Source organism: Cyprinus carpio, chromosome B20 (assembly GCF_018340385.1).
Source record: "Cyprinus carpio isolate SPL01 chromosome B20, ASM1834038v1, whole genome shotgun sequence".
Lineage (NCBI taxonomy): Eukaryota > Metazoa > Chordata > Actinopteri > Cypriniformes > Cyprinidae > Cyprinus > Cyprinus carpio.
In genome coordinates, this window is record NC_056616.1 from 14,112,413 (window position 1) to 14,132,415 (window position 20,003).

Below are 20,003 nucleotides of genomic sequence, written 5' to 3' on the forward strand. Positions count from 1 at the left end.
TCTTTTTCGCCTGCACTTAACCAACTAATACTAGTACTTACCTTTTTTCTTTTTCTTTTCTATCATATTCCAAAAAAAAAAAAAAAAAAAACCCTGGCTACGTGTTCTGTACTAGACTAACTGAGACTTGTCATAGCACTTGTATACCGTTGTTGTTTTCTCGTTGATCTGATTGTTTCTACTGTTCTCATTTGTAAGTCGCTTTGGATAAAAGCGTCTGCTAAATGATTAAATGTAAAATGTAAAATGTAAACCATTTACCAGTGGTTTTGGCACTGTGAGCAGGTGCCAGGTCGTGCTGAAAAACTAAATCCTCATCTCTATAAAGCTTTTCAGCAGATGGAAGCATGAAGTGCTCCAAAATCTCCTGATAGCTAGCTGCATTGACCCTGCCCTTGATAAAACACAGTGGACCAACACCAGCAGCTGACATGGCACCCCAGACCATCACTGACTGTGGGTACTTGACACTGGACTTCGGGCATTTTGGCATTTCCTTCTCCCCAGTCTTCCTCCAGACTCTGGCACCTTGATTTCCGAATGACATGCAAAATTTGCTTTCATCCGAAAAAAAGTACTTTGGACCACTGAGCAACAGTCCAGTGCTGCTTCTCTGTAGCCCAGGTCAGGCGCTTCTGCCGCTGTTTCTGGTTCAAAAGCACACGCCTGTGCACGGTGGCTCTGGATGTTTCTACTCCAGACTCAGTCCACTGCTTCCGCAGTTCCCCCAAGGTCTGGAATCGGTCCTTCTCCACAATCTTCCTCAGGGTCCGGTCACCTCTTCTCGTTGTGCAGCGTTTTTTTGCCACACTTTTTCCTTCCCACAGACTTCCCACTGAGGTGCCTTGATACAGCACTCTGGGAACAGCCTATTCGTTCAGAAATTTCTTTCTGTGTCTTACCCTCTCGCTTGAGGGTGTCAATGATGGCCTTCTGGACAGCAGTCAGGTCGGCAGTCTTACCCATGATTGCGGTTTTGAGTAATGAACCAGGCTGGGAGTTTTTAAAAGCCTCAGGAATCTTTTGCAGGTGTTTAGAGTTAATTAGTTGATTCAGATGATTAGGTTAATAGCTCGTTTAGAGAACCTTTTCATGATATGCTAATTTTTTGAGATAGGAATTTTGGGTTTTCATGAGCTGTATGCCAAAATCATCAGTATTAAATACAATAAAAGACCTGAAATATTTCAGTTGGTGTGCAATGAATCTAAAAAATATGAAAGTTTAATTTTTATCATTACATTATGGAAAATAATGAACTTTTTCACAATATGCTAATTTTTTGAGAAGGACCTGTACTTGGAGAAGTTTGTCTCGATATGAATGCTGTTTAGGGATGTGCATGAATAGCGAATCTGTATTCGGAAATGCACGGAAAATGAATAATGCTTTGTATGGAGCCACTAAAGGGACATGGTTAACCGCTTGCTAGCGGTTGCCTTTTACATAACAGTACATAAAATTTCACTTACCACATAAACAGAGAGAGGTAAGGAGAGATGACTGAAGATGATGGTGAATGATTTGCACATCCTGAGCACCACTGACAAACATCTAATCTTGTGAAATATATGGTAAGTAGTGCCGCTCCGTAGTAGAGTAGGCTACATGAACGCGAAACTCGAAAGTGAAAGTAAAAAGCCTACTTGCATTTATAAGTGATTTTAATGTCCTGCATATTAATGACGGCTAACTAAAAACAGAATAATAACTAGAGTAAATTAACATACGCTGAAAATGTCTTTAGGAAGCTTAATGGTGCAATATGAAGTAAAAAGGTGTTTATAATTTTGATTTATTTTATATCTCCACCGTAATAATCACAAGTATAACATGAATATTCAATGTCTTGCCCAATCTTACTATAGTGTGACTGTGGCAGTTGCTTGATCTTGACCTATTCAAATCAAGTTAGTGTAGTGACAGAGAGACTGAGTGATGAAACAGTAACAGATGGTGCTCTTTTGAAACATGAAACACAGATTTGTTGTACTATTCAAAGAAGGTGGTATGTCCACTTTTCGTGTGTTGCTTTAGTAAGATCACTTCAGCTGACCATAATGGTTAGAGGACAGTGAAAATGAGGGAATGTGCCATAGTTAAATGCCTAATGGTGAAATTCGTCAAACAACTGCAAACGATAGTTTGAAGGGAAAGGAAAGTGAGCATCATGTCAGACATTCTTCCCACACTCCAGAGCTCTGATGCTTGTCCACACCAGCTTACTGTTCTCTCCTGTTCTGTCAGCAGTTACTCTCTCTCATTCCACACAGTCCAACATGCTGTCCGAGCGTTTGAGACCACTGGTGCATGACAGCGCTCCACCACATCAAACACTCCCCCCTTCACTCGCTCACAGAGGTTACTGCAGCAAGCCTGGAATGACAGTCACTCACAGCTGTTACACTAGTTGCAGAGCAGTGCGATCTCTAAGGAGATGCTAGACAGACATGTAATTTCATGCAGATGTTCTGGTATGCAGGGGGCTCTAAGGAACTTCCAGGAATGTGACTTTTCCCCCTCTGCTTTAGACTCACTTTGATTTGTTTTGTTTTGTTTTAAAGATTTTAGGACTCACTGAGTGTCAGGCTGTTCTGCTACGGATTAAATGAAAAAGAAAGAATAAAACTACTAACTACTAAAACTACTACTTTTCACTTAAAATGTGAAAGCTAGTCAGATCTATGGACTAGCATGTTCCATGTTTGGCTTTAATGCCTTTGTGGTAAATTTGAGTCTTTTCTGGCATCTGAAAAATAGCAAAGTATAGAGATATTTAAAATGATACATTGAATTGTATACGAACATCAAAAAACTCAGGAAATGTTCATAAATGACTTCATGTGGCAGTGCTGCAGTCCAACCTGTCAATTTCAATTCAGAACTTTTATTAAAGGGTTAGTTCACCCAAAAATGAAAATGAGGCTGTTTTTTTCTCACCTGCGTGGCATCCTAGGTGTATATGACTTTCTTCTTTCAGACGAATCCAGTTGGAGTTATATTAAAAATTGTCTTTGATCTTTCAAGCTGTTTAATGCCACTAAGCGGGTGTTGCATGCATCAGTCCAAAAGAAGTTAAATAAAAAGTGACCATCCATAAAAATAAAAATAAAAATCTCTCACACGGCCCCAGGGAGTGAACAAAGGCCTCCTGTTGCAAATTAATGCTTTTTTTGTAAGAAAAATATCCATATTCAAAATGTAATAATAACTTGAATCTAGCTTGCGCTCACTGTTGTAAATGGAAGCAGTTCCGGGCTGATGACATATGAGTTCGGCTTTGCGCATGTGCCGCTCAGAAGTGAGGAGGAGACTGGTTTTCCTTTACTAAAGTAAGGAAACTTTGCTTCCTTTGATCCTGTAAACAAACGTTGGTTTTTACGAGACTCACCGGCACATGCGCAACGCTGACCTCATACGTCATGCTCCCGGGACTGCTTTTGTGTACAACTGTTGGCGGAGTGGTGCAAACTTCATTAAAGGATACTCCACCCCAAAATTAAAATTTTGTCATTAATCACTTACCCCCATGTCATTCCAAACCCGTAAAAGCTTTGTTCGTCTTCGGAACACAATTTAAAAAAAATAAGAAGAAAACTGGGAGGCATGTGACTGTCCCATAGACTGCCAAGTAAAAACAGTGTCAAGGTCCATAAAAGGTATTAAAAGTCGTCATCAGAATACTCCATCAGCCATCAAACGTGCAATCTGAGTTATATGAAGCGACGGAAACACTTTTTGTAAGCGAAGAAAACAAAAATAATGACTTTATTCAAATATTCCTTTGTCAACAGTCTTTTACGGGTTTGGAATGACACGGGGGTAAGTGATTAATGACAAAATTTTCATTTTGGGAGCCCCCTTGAGCCGTGTGAGACACTTTTTTTTTTAATTTTTTAATTTTTTTTAATGGATTTTTTTAATGGTTTTTTTATTTATCTTCTTTTGGAATGATGCATGCAACACCCACTGAGTGCCATTAAACCTCTTGAAAGATCAAAGACAATTTTTAATACAAGTCCGACTGGATTCATCTGAAAGAAGAAAGTCACATAAACCTTGGATGACTCTGGGTGAACTAACCCTTTAAACGATTAGCTTGTTTAGGTACTTTAGTCATTTCACTTTAGGTCCTTACATAAAGTATTTTTTATATATTAATATATAATCTATATGATATATATTTGTATTCACAAAAAATGGCTGTTTTGTTGAAAAGGAAAGGAAAAAACAAATCACCCTATTACACCTTGTCACTGCAAGAACGTAAACGTCAACTGAAAAGTTTGTAGTAAGATTTTCTTTTCTTTTTTCTTTGTATTCAGCAAGGATTCATGTAAAATCCAAAAAAGTTCTATTTTAAATAAATGCTAATCTTTTAAGCTTTTTATTCTTCAAAGAATCCTGTTTCCACAAAAATATTAAGCAGCACAACTGGTATGATAATGGTAAGAAATGTTTCTTGAGCACCAAATCAGCATATTAGAATTATTTCTGAAGGATCATGTGACACTGAAGACTGGAGTAATAATGCTGTAATTCAGCTTTGCCATCACAGGAATACATTTTACATTTATTCCTGTAATGAAGGAATTAAATTTTTAATTGTATTCAAATATAAAATAAATGTTTTTTAAAGGGATCATATGATGCTGCTAAAAAGAACATTATTTTGTGTATTTGGTGTAATGAAATGTGTTTAAGGTTAAAAAAACACATTGTTGTTTCTCCTCTATGCCCCGCCTTCTGAAACGCGTCGATTTTTACAAGGCTCAAAGCTCTGAAAAGCGAGTTGTGCTGTGATTGGCCAGCTATCCAGTGCGTTGTGATTGGCCGAATGCCTCAAGCATGTGACGGAAATGTTACGCCTCTTAACATATTGTGATGCCTTGTCCGGCCAGAGCAACGAGACATAAACATAAAACCCATTATAAACGTGATATAAACATGATTGTGTCTTCTTTTGGAAGGCCAAACAAAGTAGTTTCGTTTTCTCAACGAAACAGCGTCACACACCGCGGCCTTGAGTGAGCCGCGGTCTAGAGTGAACCGCGGCCGGCTTTAGTGAGCAGTGGCGGGCGGCTTGAGGATTCTACGAAGGAGCATTCCTTGTGCTTCCGGCAACGACATGTGACGACCCGGGCTGGACTCCACTTCGTCCACAGTGAAAGCAGATTCGGCGATCCACAGTGCAAAGTTGATGTATTTCCTCAGCAACCAGCACTGATCAGCTCCAGGCATGACGAAGCGGATATCGTCCACTTTTGGAAGGCCAAACAAAGTAGTTTTGCTTTACTGATGTAGAGATGTGGGGGCATGTTAGAAAGAGCCGTTTCAGGGGGACGTGGACGAGTCTCAACTTTTATAAAAAATATCTCTTTGGATTTGAGACTTTAGTCTTTGCAACTTTACAGTTCTTCTTTATTCACCAAGAGCTTGTAACACTCCAAAGAGAAAGGAAAATTTGAAATCGCATCATATGACCCCTTTAATCAAATAAATGCAGTCCTGGTTAGTTCTTAGTTTTATTTTGTACACTTTTTGGCACATAAATGCTAATGTTTGTGGCAGTATACAAACACGAGAAGTATTTTAAAGAGGCCTTGCACCCCTGGTTGCTGTGACCTGAAACTGTCGAAGAAGCAACATGGAGTGAAAGAAATTCTCTCATTGTTGAACCGATTTCTCCACACTTCTCATGTCAGTATTAGACTTCCTTTGCATGTGAATTTGAAAGTATAAGAAGCACACAGCTAACTGGAAAAGTTTTCTCCATGAAGTTTGTTCCATTGATGTCATCACCTGCCCAAGAACCTCTCTGGAGTCCTCTTCTGTGGGAAAAAACACAACAGAAGACACATTATACCTCTGTCTTCTTAGTTTCGGCCTGTCTGTGTGCTCTTGGATCCATTTTCGTGTTCATAAAGGAGCGGTTGAGACGGGGTGTTGTGAAAGCTGACCCCGATACAGTGTTTTATGAGAGTGAATACTTGGTGCAGATGGAATGAGGAAGCATGTGGTGGCTTTAGCGAACATGTGTTAACGCTTTTAGAATGTGAGACAGTTTGTCAAGCAACAGAATTCGTCATTGTGTGTTAATATGAAACCAGCACAGTGTTTTGTACTCACACCTAGTAAGTATATTTACACAAGACACCAGTCCATTTCCTGCATGCGTAACCAGAATATTTATCATCTGCAGTCTCTTTATGAGTCCATTATTGGACTCTTTTTTGTCCCAGTTTTTTCTTTACTTTTTTCATACTGCAGCATATTGTTTCATTTATTTATTTTTTCCCCCGTCATACTTGCCGTCTTCTTTTTTTCACCAGTAATGTTGTCAGGCAACCGAACAACAGCAAAACACAATGACAATTGATTTGTTGTTTTTATGTCACTAGACATATCTCTCTCGTTCTCGCTCCCTTTTTGTCCCTCTCTTGCATGCCCACGTTTTCTCTCTCACGCTCTTTTTAACATTCCTATCTAGGTGTTTTAGCGCTAATAATTATCCAGACACTCCAGATCTCATAAAAGCCTGTTTGAGCCTGTAAAGTGATCCCCCTCCTGTGTGGCAGCAGTTATGCCCTCTTATGAGAGTGATGTATCGATTTACACAATTTTTGTGACACATTTGGAATATATGAACCACAGACTTATTGCTTTCTCATATATTTCTGGTTTGAGGGAAAGAAAGAAAGGAAAAACTGAGAGAAAGTGGCCATTTGGAAAGATGAGGATGTTTAAAGTGATGAAAAAGAGAAGCATAGGCGCTTTTTGCCACGGCTGATTTTTTTTTTCCAAGTGCTTTATGAAACACAGCAGGGATGTGTCTCTAATTACCGAACAGGAATTTTCATTTCGTTAGTGTGTGTTTTAATGTTTTGCTGAGTGGTCATTGTGGTTGTCACTAGTGGCAGAAAATGACAGCACCAATGTTCTCTTTAGCTTTCAGACATGCCCTCCAAGTTTCTGTATTAAAAAAAAAATCATAGAACAAGATTCAAATATGTTCCTGTTATTGATGTAGATCTTAAAGCTGGTATGGTAAAAGTTTGAAAGTCACCCTTGACAAATAAATCACAGTTTGATGAGACATTGACCTACAAAAACAGTGGCAGATGTAGGAATGAAGTTATCAAATAAAATATATCACAAATTCATTTGAGCACACTTGAAAGGGTGAGCAAAAATGAAAGTGTTGGATTGGATTTTTTTTTTTATTTTTTATTTTGTACATTTCAGTAGTACTAATAGTATTACATACCTATTTTGTTTGTGAGAACTGATCTTGTGTGAATTCGGGGTTGAATTACAATACTGTTCTTGTAAGAAAAAAAGTATTTGGCAAAAGAAATGTGCATGATTTCAGCGTTGTGGAAACGCTGCCTGGAAAGGCCTGCACGCAGCTGTGCTGTGCTGTGCTATCATCCAGCTGTTGGCTTATTTTATCCAATCGGCAGTCGCTGATGTCATTCTCACCTGCAGGAAGTGGTGTGTCAACAAGAATAACACAGCATTTGTGAGAGTTTGTGTGCCCTACAGTATGTTCATATCCCACACATTGACTCACTCAGTACCTTGTACAATCAAACCTGTGGGGTGCAACTTCAGAGGTGATGTACCCTGAAGCTGAGTGGGCCTGTGGCAGGGAGATATGCTGTTTGCACACACACACACACACACACACACACACACACACACACACACAGATTCACGTGTACTTCAACACACTCCTCCAGCACTTACTCTTTCTGAGATCTCTGTGGAGAAAGTTTTAGCTCCCAGGTTAACATGCTCATGCAGTATTTTTGGCACAAAAAACACTTTCTGCTTTAGTTAGTTCTGAGAAATGTTTGTTTCTTAAAGTTGGCATGAAGTAAAAAATGTATCCCATTTTTCTAAATTTTTTTTTTTTTTTTTTTTTGAACCTTGTTATTTTAAATGCTTAACTCAATCTTCCAGTAAAAGGACATGTCTTTCTGGTGATGTACTGTATGCTGAAGTTCTTGAATCATTTGGATAGGAATGTTAGATAAAACCAAGTCTCAAGTCCCTCCTGTATGGATAGAATCTACATTTTCCTTTTTCGATAATCTGTTTCACTTGGTCATATGTGACTGTATGAAAAAATAGATCTGTCGCTACTTTAGTATCATTCCAACTTTAAGTGTCTTAATACTCTTTGCATATGCACACAAAGCAGTCCCTCTTTCTTTATTTAGTGTGGAGAGCTGTGTCTGTTCTTACAGTTTGTAAATGGTCTCATTACCTGTAATGAGTCTAAATCTGGACCTGAGGTGAAGAATGTTGAAAAAAGTCATGTCATTAATGACAAATGCCACCCCATGACAGTCATATAATATGCAGAAGAGTTGCATTTCCCTCGGGCACAGAGAGAAGGAGAGAACAGGAAATTGAATCGAACTTAAAAGTAAATTACGGATGCTATCATTTCTGTATAATTATGTCCATGTCTATTTTCTGATGAGGACTATTTTGAGCTCCTCTCTAGATACTTTTAGAAGTAAGTTGTGGATTTTTAAAATTCTTTTTAATGGAATGTCTGTCTGAAGACTCTTGTGTCTGATTCGCTGAAGCACAGGTGAAGTGAGCACATCACTCGCTCAGGACCTGATCCAGATATTGAATGTCACAACACAGAAAATTTCTACAGCTCGTCCCTTTGAACCTACAAATCTGTTTGATTCTGGCTTGTTTGTAGTGTCTCTCAGTTGTTCGGTTTATCCTGAAAGTGTGTTTATTTCTGTAGTTTTGGTATGAAGCCCTGTGATCCCAACATCTGTGGATTTAATATAACGCACACAAGGTACACCACCCACACTTGTGATTGCCCTAGGTGGTCTGTCCATGTGCTATTAATGTTTTCTGACAAAGTAAAGCTCCAGTTTTTATTCCTGATTTATGACCTCTTGTTAGTCATAAAGGAAGACTACAATAGCTTGAGACTCTGAAAGGATAGAGGAAGGATCATGCAACCTGGTTACGGAAACATGCCATGTGGTTGATCGTTCCAGACAGGGAGAAATACAAGTACATATCACACTTTTAAGAGTCTGCTATACAAACTAGACTATACATGTGCTATACAAAAATTATTAAGCTCATGACTTGTTTAGCTGACAGTTGACTGTTATGAGTCGGTCCTATTTTTGAATTAATCATTTGACAGCACTACAAGAAATGCAATTTACAGTCTATTTCAGTTAATATTCTTAGAGCAGCTTTTAACTGTGTTGATTATTACAGTACCCTTCAAAAGTTTGGTGTTGGTAAGATTTTTTTCTCTTTTGCTTCTCTTATGCTTAGCAAGGCTGACCCCAACCATTTAAACGTTAAATAAATGGCTGTAGCAACCAGTCATTCATTATTTTGCTCACTCATGTACTCCCAACTGACCAGAATAAAAGTCATTTTGACACTTGACTTAGTTTACCAAAGGTAAGTTCTCATTGGTCATGACGTTTTAAGGCTGTCAGTGCTGTTCTTTATCTGGATTGATTTCAGGCATGAACAACAAATGTAGGCTGACATGTAGCTCTAAAGATGTCTTGTTGCATTAAATTTTGTTCGTCTAAACAGAAGTCATATGTATGTGGCTATCTGCCCAAATTTCTCTCGGTTGTATGGCTTTCTGTGTCATCCCTTAAGCAGAATTTCTCTCTCATAATACGTCTCATAATGTGCTTCCACTTGCCAGGAGTGGAAATGTCTCAGGAAAGGTTAATTAACTTGTCATTTCATCTTATTTGTCTTCTTTTAGGTTCACATTTGCACAACAGGACTCATTGTTACTCCTCCACCAAGCAGTCCTGTCACCACAGCAACAGTTTTCACATTTCCTCCAGAAACCAGCTACGCCTCTATTCCAGTGGTGAGTCTGACAAGGTCCTTAAATCGACTTAGTATGTCAAAATTCTTCATCATTTTGTCAGGTTGAATCAAGTTTTAAAAAATTCAAGGTATGATTACTTGTGGAAAGATTTCTGTCCAAAGTGCACAGTATTTAAACACAGTATTTAGTCAGTCTGCTCTCTAGTCCTATTTAGATTAGATTTTTTAAAATTGATTTGTCTCTACAGGAGCCCTATATAATTACAGTGGTTCGTCTATACCAGACATATTCAGAGGACAAATTTCAAACCTTTTTTTTTTTTTTTTTTTTGTGAATCATTGACGAAATAAGGAGAAAAAACAAAATATCTTTGTAGATATTGCAATAATTCATTTTGCCACAATAATCATGTAGGGAAAATCGTATATTGTGGCAGCCCTAGTCTTGACACTTTTATCTGTTTTTTTAAGTTAACAATGCGTTTTCTTAAAAACGCATTGTTTTGGTGCATATTTGGAGTCTGACGATAATTATCCTAGTTTATTGTTGGAGGCGGTGGATTTTAACTAAATGACTGTTTTTATGGCTGTAGCTGCAATGATTTAAAGAAAATGAATATAGAGGAGCAACTTCTTAAATCTTTTTTTTTGTGCTGACAGTGACAATGAATTTAAGCACAGTAATTCCCAGCATGCTGTCAGCTAAAAACTCTCTTAAAGGGATACTCCACCCCAAAATGAAAATTTTGTCATAAATCACTTACCCCCGTTGTTCCAAACCAGTCAAAGCTGCGTTCGTCTTCGAACACAATTTACAATATTTTGGATGAAAACAGGGAGGCTTGTGACTGTCCCATTGACTGCCAAGTAAAATACACTGTCAAGGTCCAGAAAAGTATGAAACACATCAGTAGTTCAACCATAACGTTATGAAGCGACGAGAATACTTTTTGTATGTGAAAAAGACAAAAATAACGACTTTATTCAACAATTTGTCTCCTCTGTGTCTCTCCGCATCACCATAGCGCCATTTTGGAGAATATGAGCTGAATGCGAACTGCGTACACTATTCTGTTTCAGCCGCGCTGTACCTATGCGCTGTTTTCGTTCAAATCAAAGTGTAAATACATGTAGAAAACGTATCCCTGTGTCACAGCTGACATGAAAAAAAAAAATTAAACATTTGTAATGATGTAAAATTCTTTACTGTCACTTTTGATCAATTTAATGTGCCCTTGCTGAATGAAAATATTAAATTAAAATAAAAGAAATCTTACTGACCCCAAACTTTTGAACAGTACTGTATTAAAACAAACACTCACGTAACCAAAGCAGAATGTAAGCAGCTCTCCCTCTAACATTCTCATATACATTCACATTCATACACACTCACATGCAAATGCTAAATGAGGACAGTTTGCCATCTGATAGCCCTTCATCTCTCTCAACGCAAACACACACACACCATTTCAGGGAGTTGTGTGGGCCTCGGGCTGGACACTAATGGCTCTCTGAGATTGATGTGTGTGCAGTGCTGTGCGGGTACTGTTTCCTTTTGTTTTCAAAGCATTGTTTTTGTAATGGTGGCCTTAGTGTGCATCGGTTGACTCTCGTATCTCGTATACGGAATTTAAAAGCACCAGAGAGAAAGATGTTGTTTTTTAGTTTTTCCTAATTGCAGAAAATCCACATTAGGCATTAACACAGGACACATGAAGTAATAAAACAAATAAGACAAGAGCATTAGTAGAGAAAACATTGTAGGAGAACTTGAAACAAAAGAACAGACAAAAAGGTGACTTAAACCAACAAAACAAGCTTTACAGTGTGAGAGTTGTTTTCGTAGTGGTGCCACTAGACTCATAAAGTCTGTTTGCAGATGTGTGCGTTGGTCCATATGGAACCGATTTATCCATCTTCAGCCAGACATGTAGCCCAGGCTGGATATCCACCAATCACAACACCTGCCACAGCCACAGTACCCGCTTGTTAGCAACCAGCACACAAGCTGGAAAGTCACAGTCAGTGGGATTATGTTTTTGGACATTATCCAAACTTTGTAGGGATGTCTCTGACATCATTTCCTGCTACACATGAGATACATATATGTGAAAAGACGTCAAAACAACCTTGAATTTGGACGGGTATGAATGCTGCTGTATCTCAAGATGTACTTTAATTGTATTGTTTCTTATACATAAATCATTTTGTAGGAGACGTAATATTAACAAAATGTATGTTTAATTATTTCAGGATGCTCTTCCTCCTCCACCTCCTCCTCCACCTCAGTCACAGTCCTCAGCTGTGGGCGCTGCTGCCTTGAATGCTGGTCAGAGGCCGTCGCCCGCTGCGGGTGACCAGAGTGGTCGTCAGAGACCCACAGTGTGAGTACAACATAAAATGCACACACTTTAAATACACAATTTTGGAGATGCATACTGTTAGAAAGAGTATGAGAGGGTCCTTGCATCTCTAACTCACCTCTTTGTTATTACCCAATGCCAGCTGAGCATGACTGAACACACAGGTGAGGGGTCAGAGGTCATGTCTAAGGGGAATAGGGTTTGTCTCTGGGGCCTTAACCTGAGCCCTGACCTCTCACCTTTCACCTTTTGTCTGCATATCAACTAAACACACCTGATTTCTGTTTGAGTCGACCATAATGCTCTGGGTGGAGTATGTTTATGGCCGTTATTCCTTACATTCCCATTTTCAAGGCAGTTTTTAAAGACTTTATGGTTTTTGTGTCCTTGGAAATTATTTTACAGCTGAGAGTAGATTTGTTATGATGCATAATAGCAGTGTGGGTACAGCGCCAACCCCTGTTTGATTAGTAGTACTGCATCTTAGTCAAAATAAAACTTTATAAGCTTTATAAGAAAAAATTATAAACAAGTAAAAAATGCAAAATTGTAAAATATATTTAAAATAAATGTAAAAAATAAAATAAAAAAATACAATTTTAAATTAATTAAACTTTACAGAATGAAATGTGTCTCTTGTTTGTTTGTATATATTTTTTTAATGTTGGAAACTTGATTCTCTCAGGTACGTGGCGATGTTTCCCTACACGCCTCGTAAGGAAGATGAGTTGGAATTGAGGAAGGGGGAGATGTTTCTGGTGCTGGAGCGCTGTCAGGATGGCTGGTTTAAAGGAACATCCATGCACACTGGCAAGATCGGAGTGTTTCCTGGTAACTACATGAGTCCTGTCAACAGGTATGATACACACACACTTACACACTTGTCCTCTGGCTCATGCACAAACACACCACACATACAGTCTCCACTTGCAGATAAATCTCAGCTAGTCACGTTCACATATGGAATTGTTAAAAGTGTTCCAGGTTCAATAAAAGATACACTTTGTTGACAGAACTCATCAATCATAATGTGGATTACCAATTAGAAAAAAAAAAAGTTATATGTGAAATTAGTCAATATATTTTATTTTAATTTATTTTTATTTTTAATAAAGGGCATTTTGCCACAAATGCTGTCAATAAAGCTTCTTATGCATTCCTTTAAACTCAGCACTCTCTTGTGGCAGGAATGAGATAATATCATTCACTGATTGCATGAGAACACATCACCTAAAGCCATTCTTACCATTGTACAGATGTCTTCAAAATGTCTTTCTTACAGCTCCTCTTCGCATCAGACCTGTGATGTAAAAGTAATACAACTACATAGAGCCTGTTAAATGTACAGATGTTTCGGCTGATTTGCTGTAAAATTTGTTGCAATGTCAAAAGATTCAGTATGAGCACTAGTGTCAGTTTAAAGACTTGAGTCTTGAACCTCACATTTCTTCCTTTTACTGCAGGACTGTTTCTGGCAGCAGTCAGCCAAAAGTTCCCCTGACCCTGTGCTCCCAGGCGGGACGTGGCGTCACCATCGTCAGCCCCTCCTCTGCTTCTCTTGGAGCCGCCCTGGGGAGTGTCGACCCCAGCAAACCCCTCCCAGTCTGCCCAAATCCCACCCCGTCTTGCCCACTTCCTGCCGCTGTAGTGTCAGCTGCACATATACCCACTGGACAGCACCCCAAAGTGCTCATGCATGTGACGTCACAGATGACCGTTAACCAGGCACGCAGTGCGGTCAGGACAGGTAGAATTACGTGCACACACACACCTAATAACAAGCACCACTCAGAATTTTATTTCAGAAACAGGCCTGTGTGCTTATGATATAATTTAGTTTTTTACTTCTGAATTAAAATTAGTTTGAGGAATAACGCAAAACACTTTCCTGAAAAGCATTAAAAAATAAATAATTATTTAAAAGAAAGCCACAAGTAGTTTGGCATATTTTTATTATTTAGTTATTTTTTTTATTATTATTACTTGTCAGACAATACTTAAAAAAAATTAATAATCATGAACAAAGTTGCACTAAATTGATACTTTTCATAGATTTTTTTCCAAATCATATAAAACCAACATGAATGCAAATAGTATCTTTCTAAAAACTATGTTTAAAAACCATCTTTATTATGGGCACTCAAATTTGTCATCAAATAAATCATATTTCTTTTATTCCACCTTTTTTCCCCACTAGCTGTGAGTCATAGTCAGGACCGGCCTACGGCAGCAGTGACACCCATCCAATCCCACAATCCTGTGTCCTACCTTCCTAGCACAGCTGTGGTTCTTCAGGCGTCACCGGTCCTCGGCTCCAGCCCGGGGTCCTCCTCAGCCAGAGTCGGTGTGGCTATGAGCTGTGCCGCCGCCTCCTTGACCCCTCCTAATGTTAGCGCTGCTTCTCTGGACAGTGATGCCATGAGACCTGTCTCTGTTATAGCACTTCCTGTAAACCCTGGCAGCACAAAATCTCTCGGTTCAGCCTCAAATCACGGTGTTGCTTGTAGACTGGATAAAGACTGCAAGGTGAGATTCGTTGAACTAAATTATTTTACAACATCTACAACTTTTTTAATGGTTTCTATAGTGTTTCCCTCCCATCAGTGTTATTTTAATGTGCTGCAGTAAGGAATTTGGCAATTATAAATTCTCAGAGTTTCACCTCATTTGCTGAGCTGGATGGATAAGCCTGCTGATATAGAGCTGAAATCATCAGTTTTTATGATTCACACTGTTCTGCAAACCCAGAGGACACAACCCTGAGTGTTGTTCACTTTAGCTCGATGTTCTGGGACATTTCTTGGTACTCTCACATGAAAAGTGTAGCTTCTCTTTTACACTTTCGCTTCACAGATCCTGTGCTGATAATTGCATGTTTTGTGTAAAAGCCGTGGACTCAACCTCTTCATTTAAACAGAATCAAATGTGTCATTTCAGAGAGAAAAGAAAGGCCTGCTGAAACTGCTGTCTAATAAAAAGAAGCTCCGCCCATCTCCCCCATCCTCCCCTACACTGGAGGCGGAGCAGTCTGTTGCCATGGAAATGCCCCAGGGGGCAGTTGGACCTGAAATGGCTCCACCCAGCTCAGCAGTGGTGGCAGTAGGACACAACGGCCGTACTGGGGTCTGTCTGATGGATTCTGAGCTCTCTGCATCCTCGTCTTCATCAATCACAGACACAGCGTCACACAGAGGCAGCTCCCAGGACAACACTGCCCCAATCGCCCCGCCTCCACGACAGCCATGCTCCTCCCTCCTCTCAATGCAGCATGACGGCCGGCCAATCGTGTGTGAAAGGTAGAATAAAAGCTCAATAAAAACTGGTTCAAATAAAACACCAAGAATGACAACTATATTGACTCTAGGGCTAAATCAGAAGTAAGTTCTTTGTGTGAATGAGTGGTGTAGTTATATGTACAAACTCAAAAGGTTAGTTATATGTACAAACTCAAACACAAGACATCTCCAGAGCTGCTCTAAGAGTCACTTCACCAGCATTTCACAATTTAATTTGAGAGAAACTAGCATCAAATACACAGTGAAACTCAAAGAACTTTACGACAAACAAAGTTGGTTTAACTTGAAAAAATAATAGCAGAAATATATTACTTTTTTATATTAAAATGTACTTCTCAGAGTAATAATATTAATATTTTGAGAAATTTCATAAAACCAAGACATTTTTTTCATCCGTGTTTAATTAAAACAGTTCTTTTTTGCATCTCATGAAATCAAATAAGTCAAAAATCATTGCTTGAGCTCTTTAATGCAGAATGGATTCTGATTGACTGTCAGTGTTTTCAGCTGGTTGTAGTGTGGACTCTTTGGGCTTTTTGAAATCTTTATTGTTATAGTAGTTGTCCTTTGTGTGAATAGGCCTCAACACCCAGAAATCAACATTCACACATCATACTTAAGAAGAAACATGACTTGATTAATAAACATCACATTTTACCATTCCTCCAGGTACCGTGTGATGGTGTCCTACCCCCCCCAAAGCGAAGCAGAGCTGGAACTCAAGGAGGGAGACATTGTTTTTGTGCACAGAAAACGAGAGGACGGCTGGTTTAAAGGAACACTTCAGAGAAATGGCCGAACTGGGCTGTTTCCTGGCAGCTTTGTTGACAGTATCTAACGCACATGGTGTTTAAGATCATAACATTTAGATATCAAATTCTCCATCACTGAAAATACAGCACTGAACTTCAGCCTTAATAGTTCAGACTGATGAACAGCAGTGATTGGTAGGACTGGGCTGCTTAGGACTGTTGGAGCAAACTGTGAGGGTCATCAGTTGCATGGATTCGACCACAGTTCAAATGAAATCTCAAAACCAACTCGACCAGTCCTAGTCTTTCAGCAGTAGATCAAATACATTTCCTGAAGCACATGGAAGCAACAAAGTTTAAGCCGTTCTGACTAGGCACCCTATTTCTAGCACAGTAGATGAAGTCGTGATAGGATTCGTTAATTTATGCATCTGTAACATTTCAAAGATGATTAATGTGTGCCTTGTACTGTCTCACTTTACTGTATATAAGCAAAGCAAAGCTGATCTGAGTCATGACAAGAACAATATGAATTTTCTTCAACATTTAACTTATTTTTGTTTCGTAGGAATGGAGTTTTTTAGGGACGGTTTGTTATGTGAGCCGACTGGTCAGTGCCTGTAGAGCCTGAATGATGTCACTGGTCATTTGCTTGAAAAAAAAAAAAAATCCAATACCAGATGAAGAGCCGAATGAACTCCGAAACATTGGTTTGACCGGCCATGTCTACTTTAGCTTGCATATAAATGGCTCTTTGAGTCATAGGATGAGGAGTGAGGACACTACAGGCCTGTATTAGTCTCACATTCTGATTGCTGTAGCTACACTGAGTGAGGGAATGAAGGATAGCATATTGTTATTTTTAAAAGAACAAGATTACACTCAGACATTTTAATCAAATATTACTAATATTCCTTTGCAATAACATTGTTTTTTTGGTAGTAGAAAAGCCGTTGAGCAGAACAGAAACAATCACTCATAGTAAAAGCACAGACAGTGATAGTGCCATTATTCTTTTGTGCACACGTGTTTGTTCCCTCTCTGGTTTAGTTTCCTTCAGGCCCATACGTGGACACACAGCTGACCCAATGGTCATCATCTTTACTGATTATTACCGTTATGCCGTGGACAATAGCCTTTACCTACCATTACATTACAAACTGCTTGAAAAATGTCCTTTAAAAACCGTGTCTAACCACAAATTCACAAACCATTGGTTTTTGCTTATCTTTAAGTCGGGTTTATGATGTTGTCTGCTGTACTTTAGTATTTTATGTGATATTTCATGTTTTGTATACTTGAAAATGGTGTTTGTGTATTTTATGCTTCATACAGTAGATGAAATGTTTTTATTATTTTGAAAGCACAAAGTGGTCTTTAATAGATTTTTTTTTCTTTGATGGATATGATTTATGCCCCGTTAAAACAGTTGATTTTGGAGAATTTTTCCTCCTTTGTTGTCTTGATGGCTTTACAACTAACAAGATGGCCTTCATTTGTTGTATTAGTGAAATTTACCAAACCACCTGTTAAAAGGTTTTATTTTAATCATTATGTTTATGATCACTGGTTTCCATCTCCAGTTATAAACCCCTATATGTCTCGTCGCAACATTACAGAGTCGAGACTAGATTAAACCACCTACACAAGGATCATTTCACTGCTTGAATCAAGCATATTGAGAGTTGATTTCAGTCACTCATCTCAGTCAAGATTTCAGTAAATGGCGTATTAGACACAGCAGAACAAAAGCTGATCACTTAACAGTTCATTTAAACTCATTAAAGTGTGTGTTAGATGGGAGGGGTATAAAATAAAGTAATAACTTTTATAAAACATGTTTTTGAATACTGTTGTGAGTTGAGTATATTGGATTGTTATGATGGTTAGAAGCTGCATACGAAAATTGAAACCGCAGTATAAGCATTTCAGACTTGAGAAGCTCTTAACTATTGTTACTGCTCATCTTTACAGATTCTCACCTTTGAAAAGTGTTATTGTCCACATGAAGCCACAGCTGCCCTCACACACAGACATGAACTCGCATGTTTATTTACAACACATGAATATATTTTCATCGGTCACGCACTTGCTCACATAAAACAGTCACACCATCTGTCTAATTCTTCATTATTATTTGGTCAGTCTGTCACACTTTTATATTTAGCATCTGAAACGGTTCATAATGAATTGTTGAGCACTCATTTGTACTCATTATTGAAGGACAAAGCAGAAAAGTTTACAAGATTGCTATTTCTTTCCTGTTTTAAGAATTGTGCTATTTAAAAAAAATCTATACAATAACAAAAGAAAAAGAACATCCTTAATTTTTTAAGGTTTAGTCTTTAAGTCCTCTATTTGTCAATGCAGTTTTCTCCGAGTCATGATTTAGCAGAAGTTGCGACAGATCTTTTTTTTTTTTCTCTCTCTTTAAGTATTGTGACACATCCAAATTTAAATGGATTACAGAAATAGACAAAATGTAGGACAGGACTTCGTTCCATCCATCAGTCGTTGTTGATTGGATGGAGACAGATCTAAATAAGATTTTGCAGACTATTGGAAGAAAGGGAGTTTATGTGGACAAAATGGTAGATGTTGTTTTATTAAAGGATTAGTTCATTTCTAGAATGAACACTTCCTGATAATTTACTCACCCTTATGCCATCCGATATGTTTGTGTCTTTCTTTTTTCATTTGAAAAGAAATTAAGTTTTTTGAGGAAAACATCCAGGATTTTTCTCCATATAGTGGACTTCAATGGCAGCCAATGGGTTGAAGGTCCAAATTGTTTCATTGGAGCTTCAAAGGGCTCTACACGATCCCAGCCGAGGAATTAAGTGTCTTATTTAGTGACATGATCAGTCAGTTTCTAAAAAAAATAAAAATGCATTTACTTTTTAACCACAAATGTTCATCTTGCACTAGCTCTGCAATGCATGTCTGTGACTGCATGACATAAACACGTGGTTAGTTCTTCGTCTGTGTACTTCGGTTCAAAAATGTACTGTAGGGTGAAAAACTCCATCTCATTTTCTACTTCATCTTAAAAAGGGTCCTGCATCATTGTTTTACCTTTTTGGTAAAGGGCATTTGACTTTCTTTGCACATTCGCTTTATAAGCACTGGGTCGGTACTTCTGTCTACATCATGCGTGACCTTTCCAAAGTTTTTTTAGAAAATAACCAATCTTTTCACTAGATAAGACCCTTATTCCTTGGCTGGGAGAGCCCTTTGAAGCCCGTTCGAAACCTTCAGCCCGTTGGCTGACATTGAAGTCCACTTTATTATCTTGGATGACATGGAGTAAGTAATTTATCAGGAAATTTTTATTCTGGATGTGAACTAATCCTTTAAATGGGTGGTTGATTGCGATTTCAGTTTTTTAACGTTAGTTACTGTGTAATGTTGCTGTTTGAGCATAAACAGTATCTGCAAAGCTAAGATGCAGAAAGTTCAATGCAAACGGAGATATCTTTTAAAATAATGGCAATTTAATGCCTACAAAAACGGCAACGAGATACTTCCTGGGTTTGTGATGTCACAAACCCTGATAAACCCCACCCTCCAAGAACATGCCATAAAGGGGAGCGGGGCCATGTTGCGCTGCTTAAGAGAAGAGGAAAAGTTGTTACCATGCCGTCAAAACTAGGGGTTCACGAAAAAAATCTATTCATATATGAATTACGATTCTGACTTCTAACTATTTTAATGGACTCACAAGTTTTAAAATCAAT

General features: G+C 38.5%; 1 protein-coding gene across 2 annotated transcripts in view; it reads left to right on the forward strand.

Annotated features, from left to right (window-relative positions):
* The window catches only part of sh3rf1 (SH3 domain containing ring finger 1), a 53,627-nt gene extending 35,513 nt beyond the window's left edge, over positions 1-18,114 (forward strand). For both annotated transcript variants that reach the window (XM_042746143.1, XM_042746144.1), the window contains exons 6-12: positions 9,785-9,895; positions 12,109-12,239; positions 12,904-13,074; positions 13,682-13,965; positions 14,416-14,744; positions 15,156-15,514; positions 16,184-18,114. In XM_042746143.1, the coding sequence (XP_042602077.1) occupies positions 9,785-9,895; positions 12,109-12,239; positions 12,904-13,074; positions 13,682-13,965; positions 14,416-14,744; positions 15,156-15,514; positions 16,184-16,352 (1,554 nt within the window). In that variant the 3' untranslated portion in view covers positions 16,353-18,114. The remainder of the gene's footprint in view (positions 1-9,784; positions 9,896-12,108; positions 12,240-12,903; positions 13,075-13,681; positions 13,966-14,415; positions 14,745-15,155; positions 15,515-16,183) is intronic.
* Positions 18,115-20,003: the final 1,889 nt, after the last annotated feature.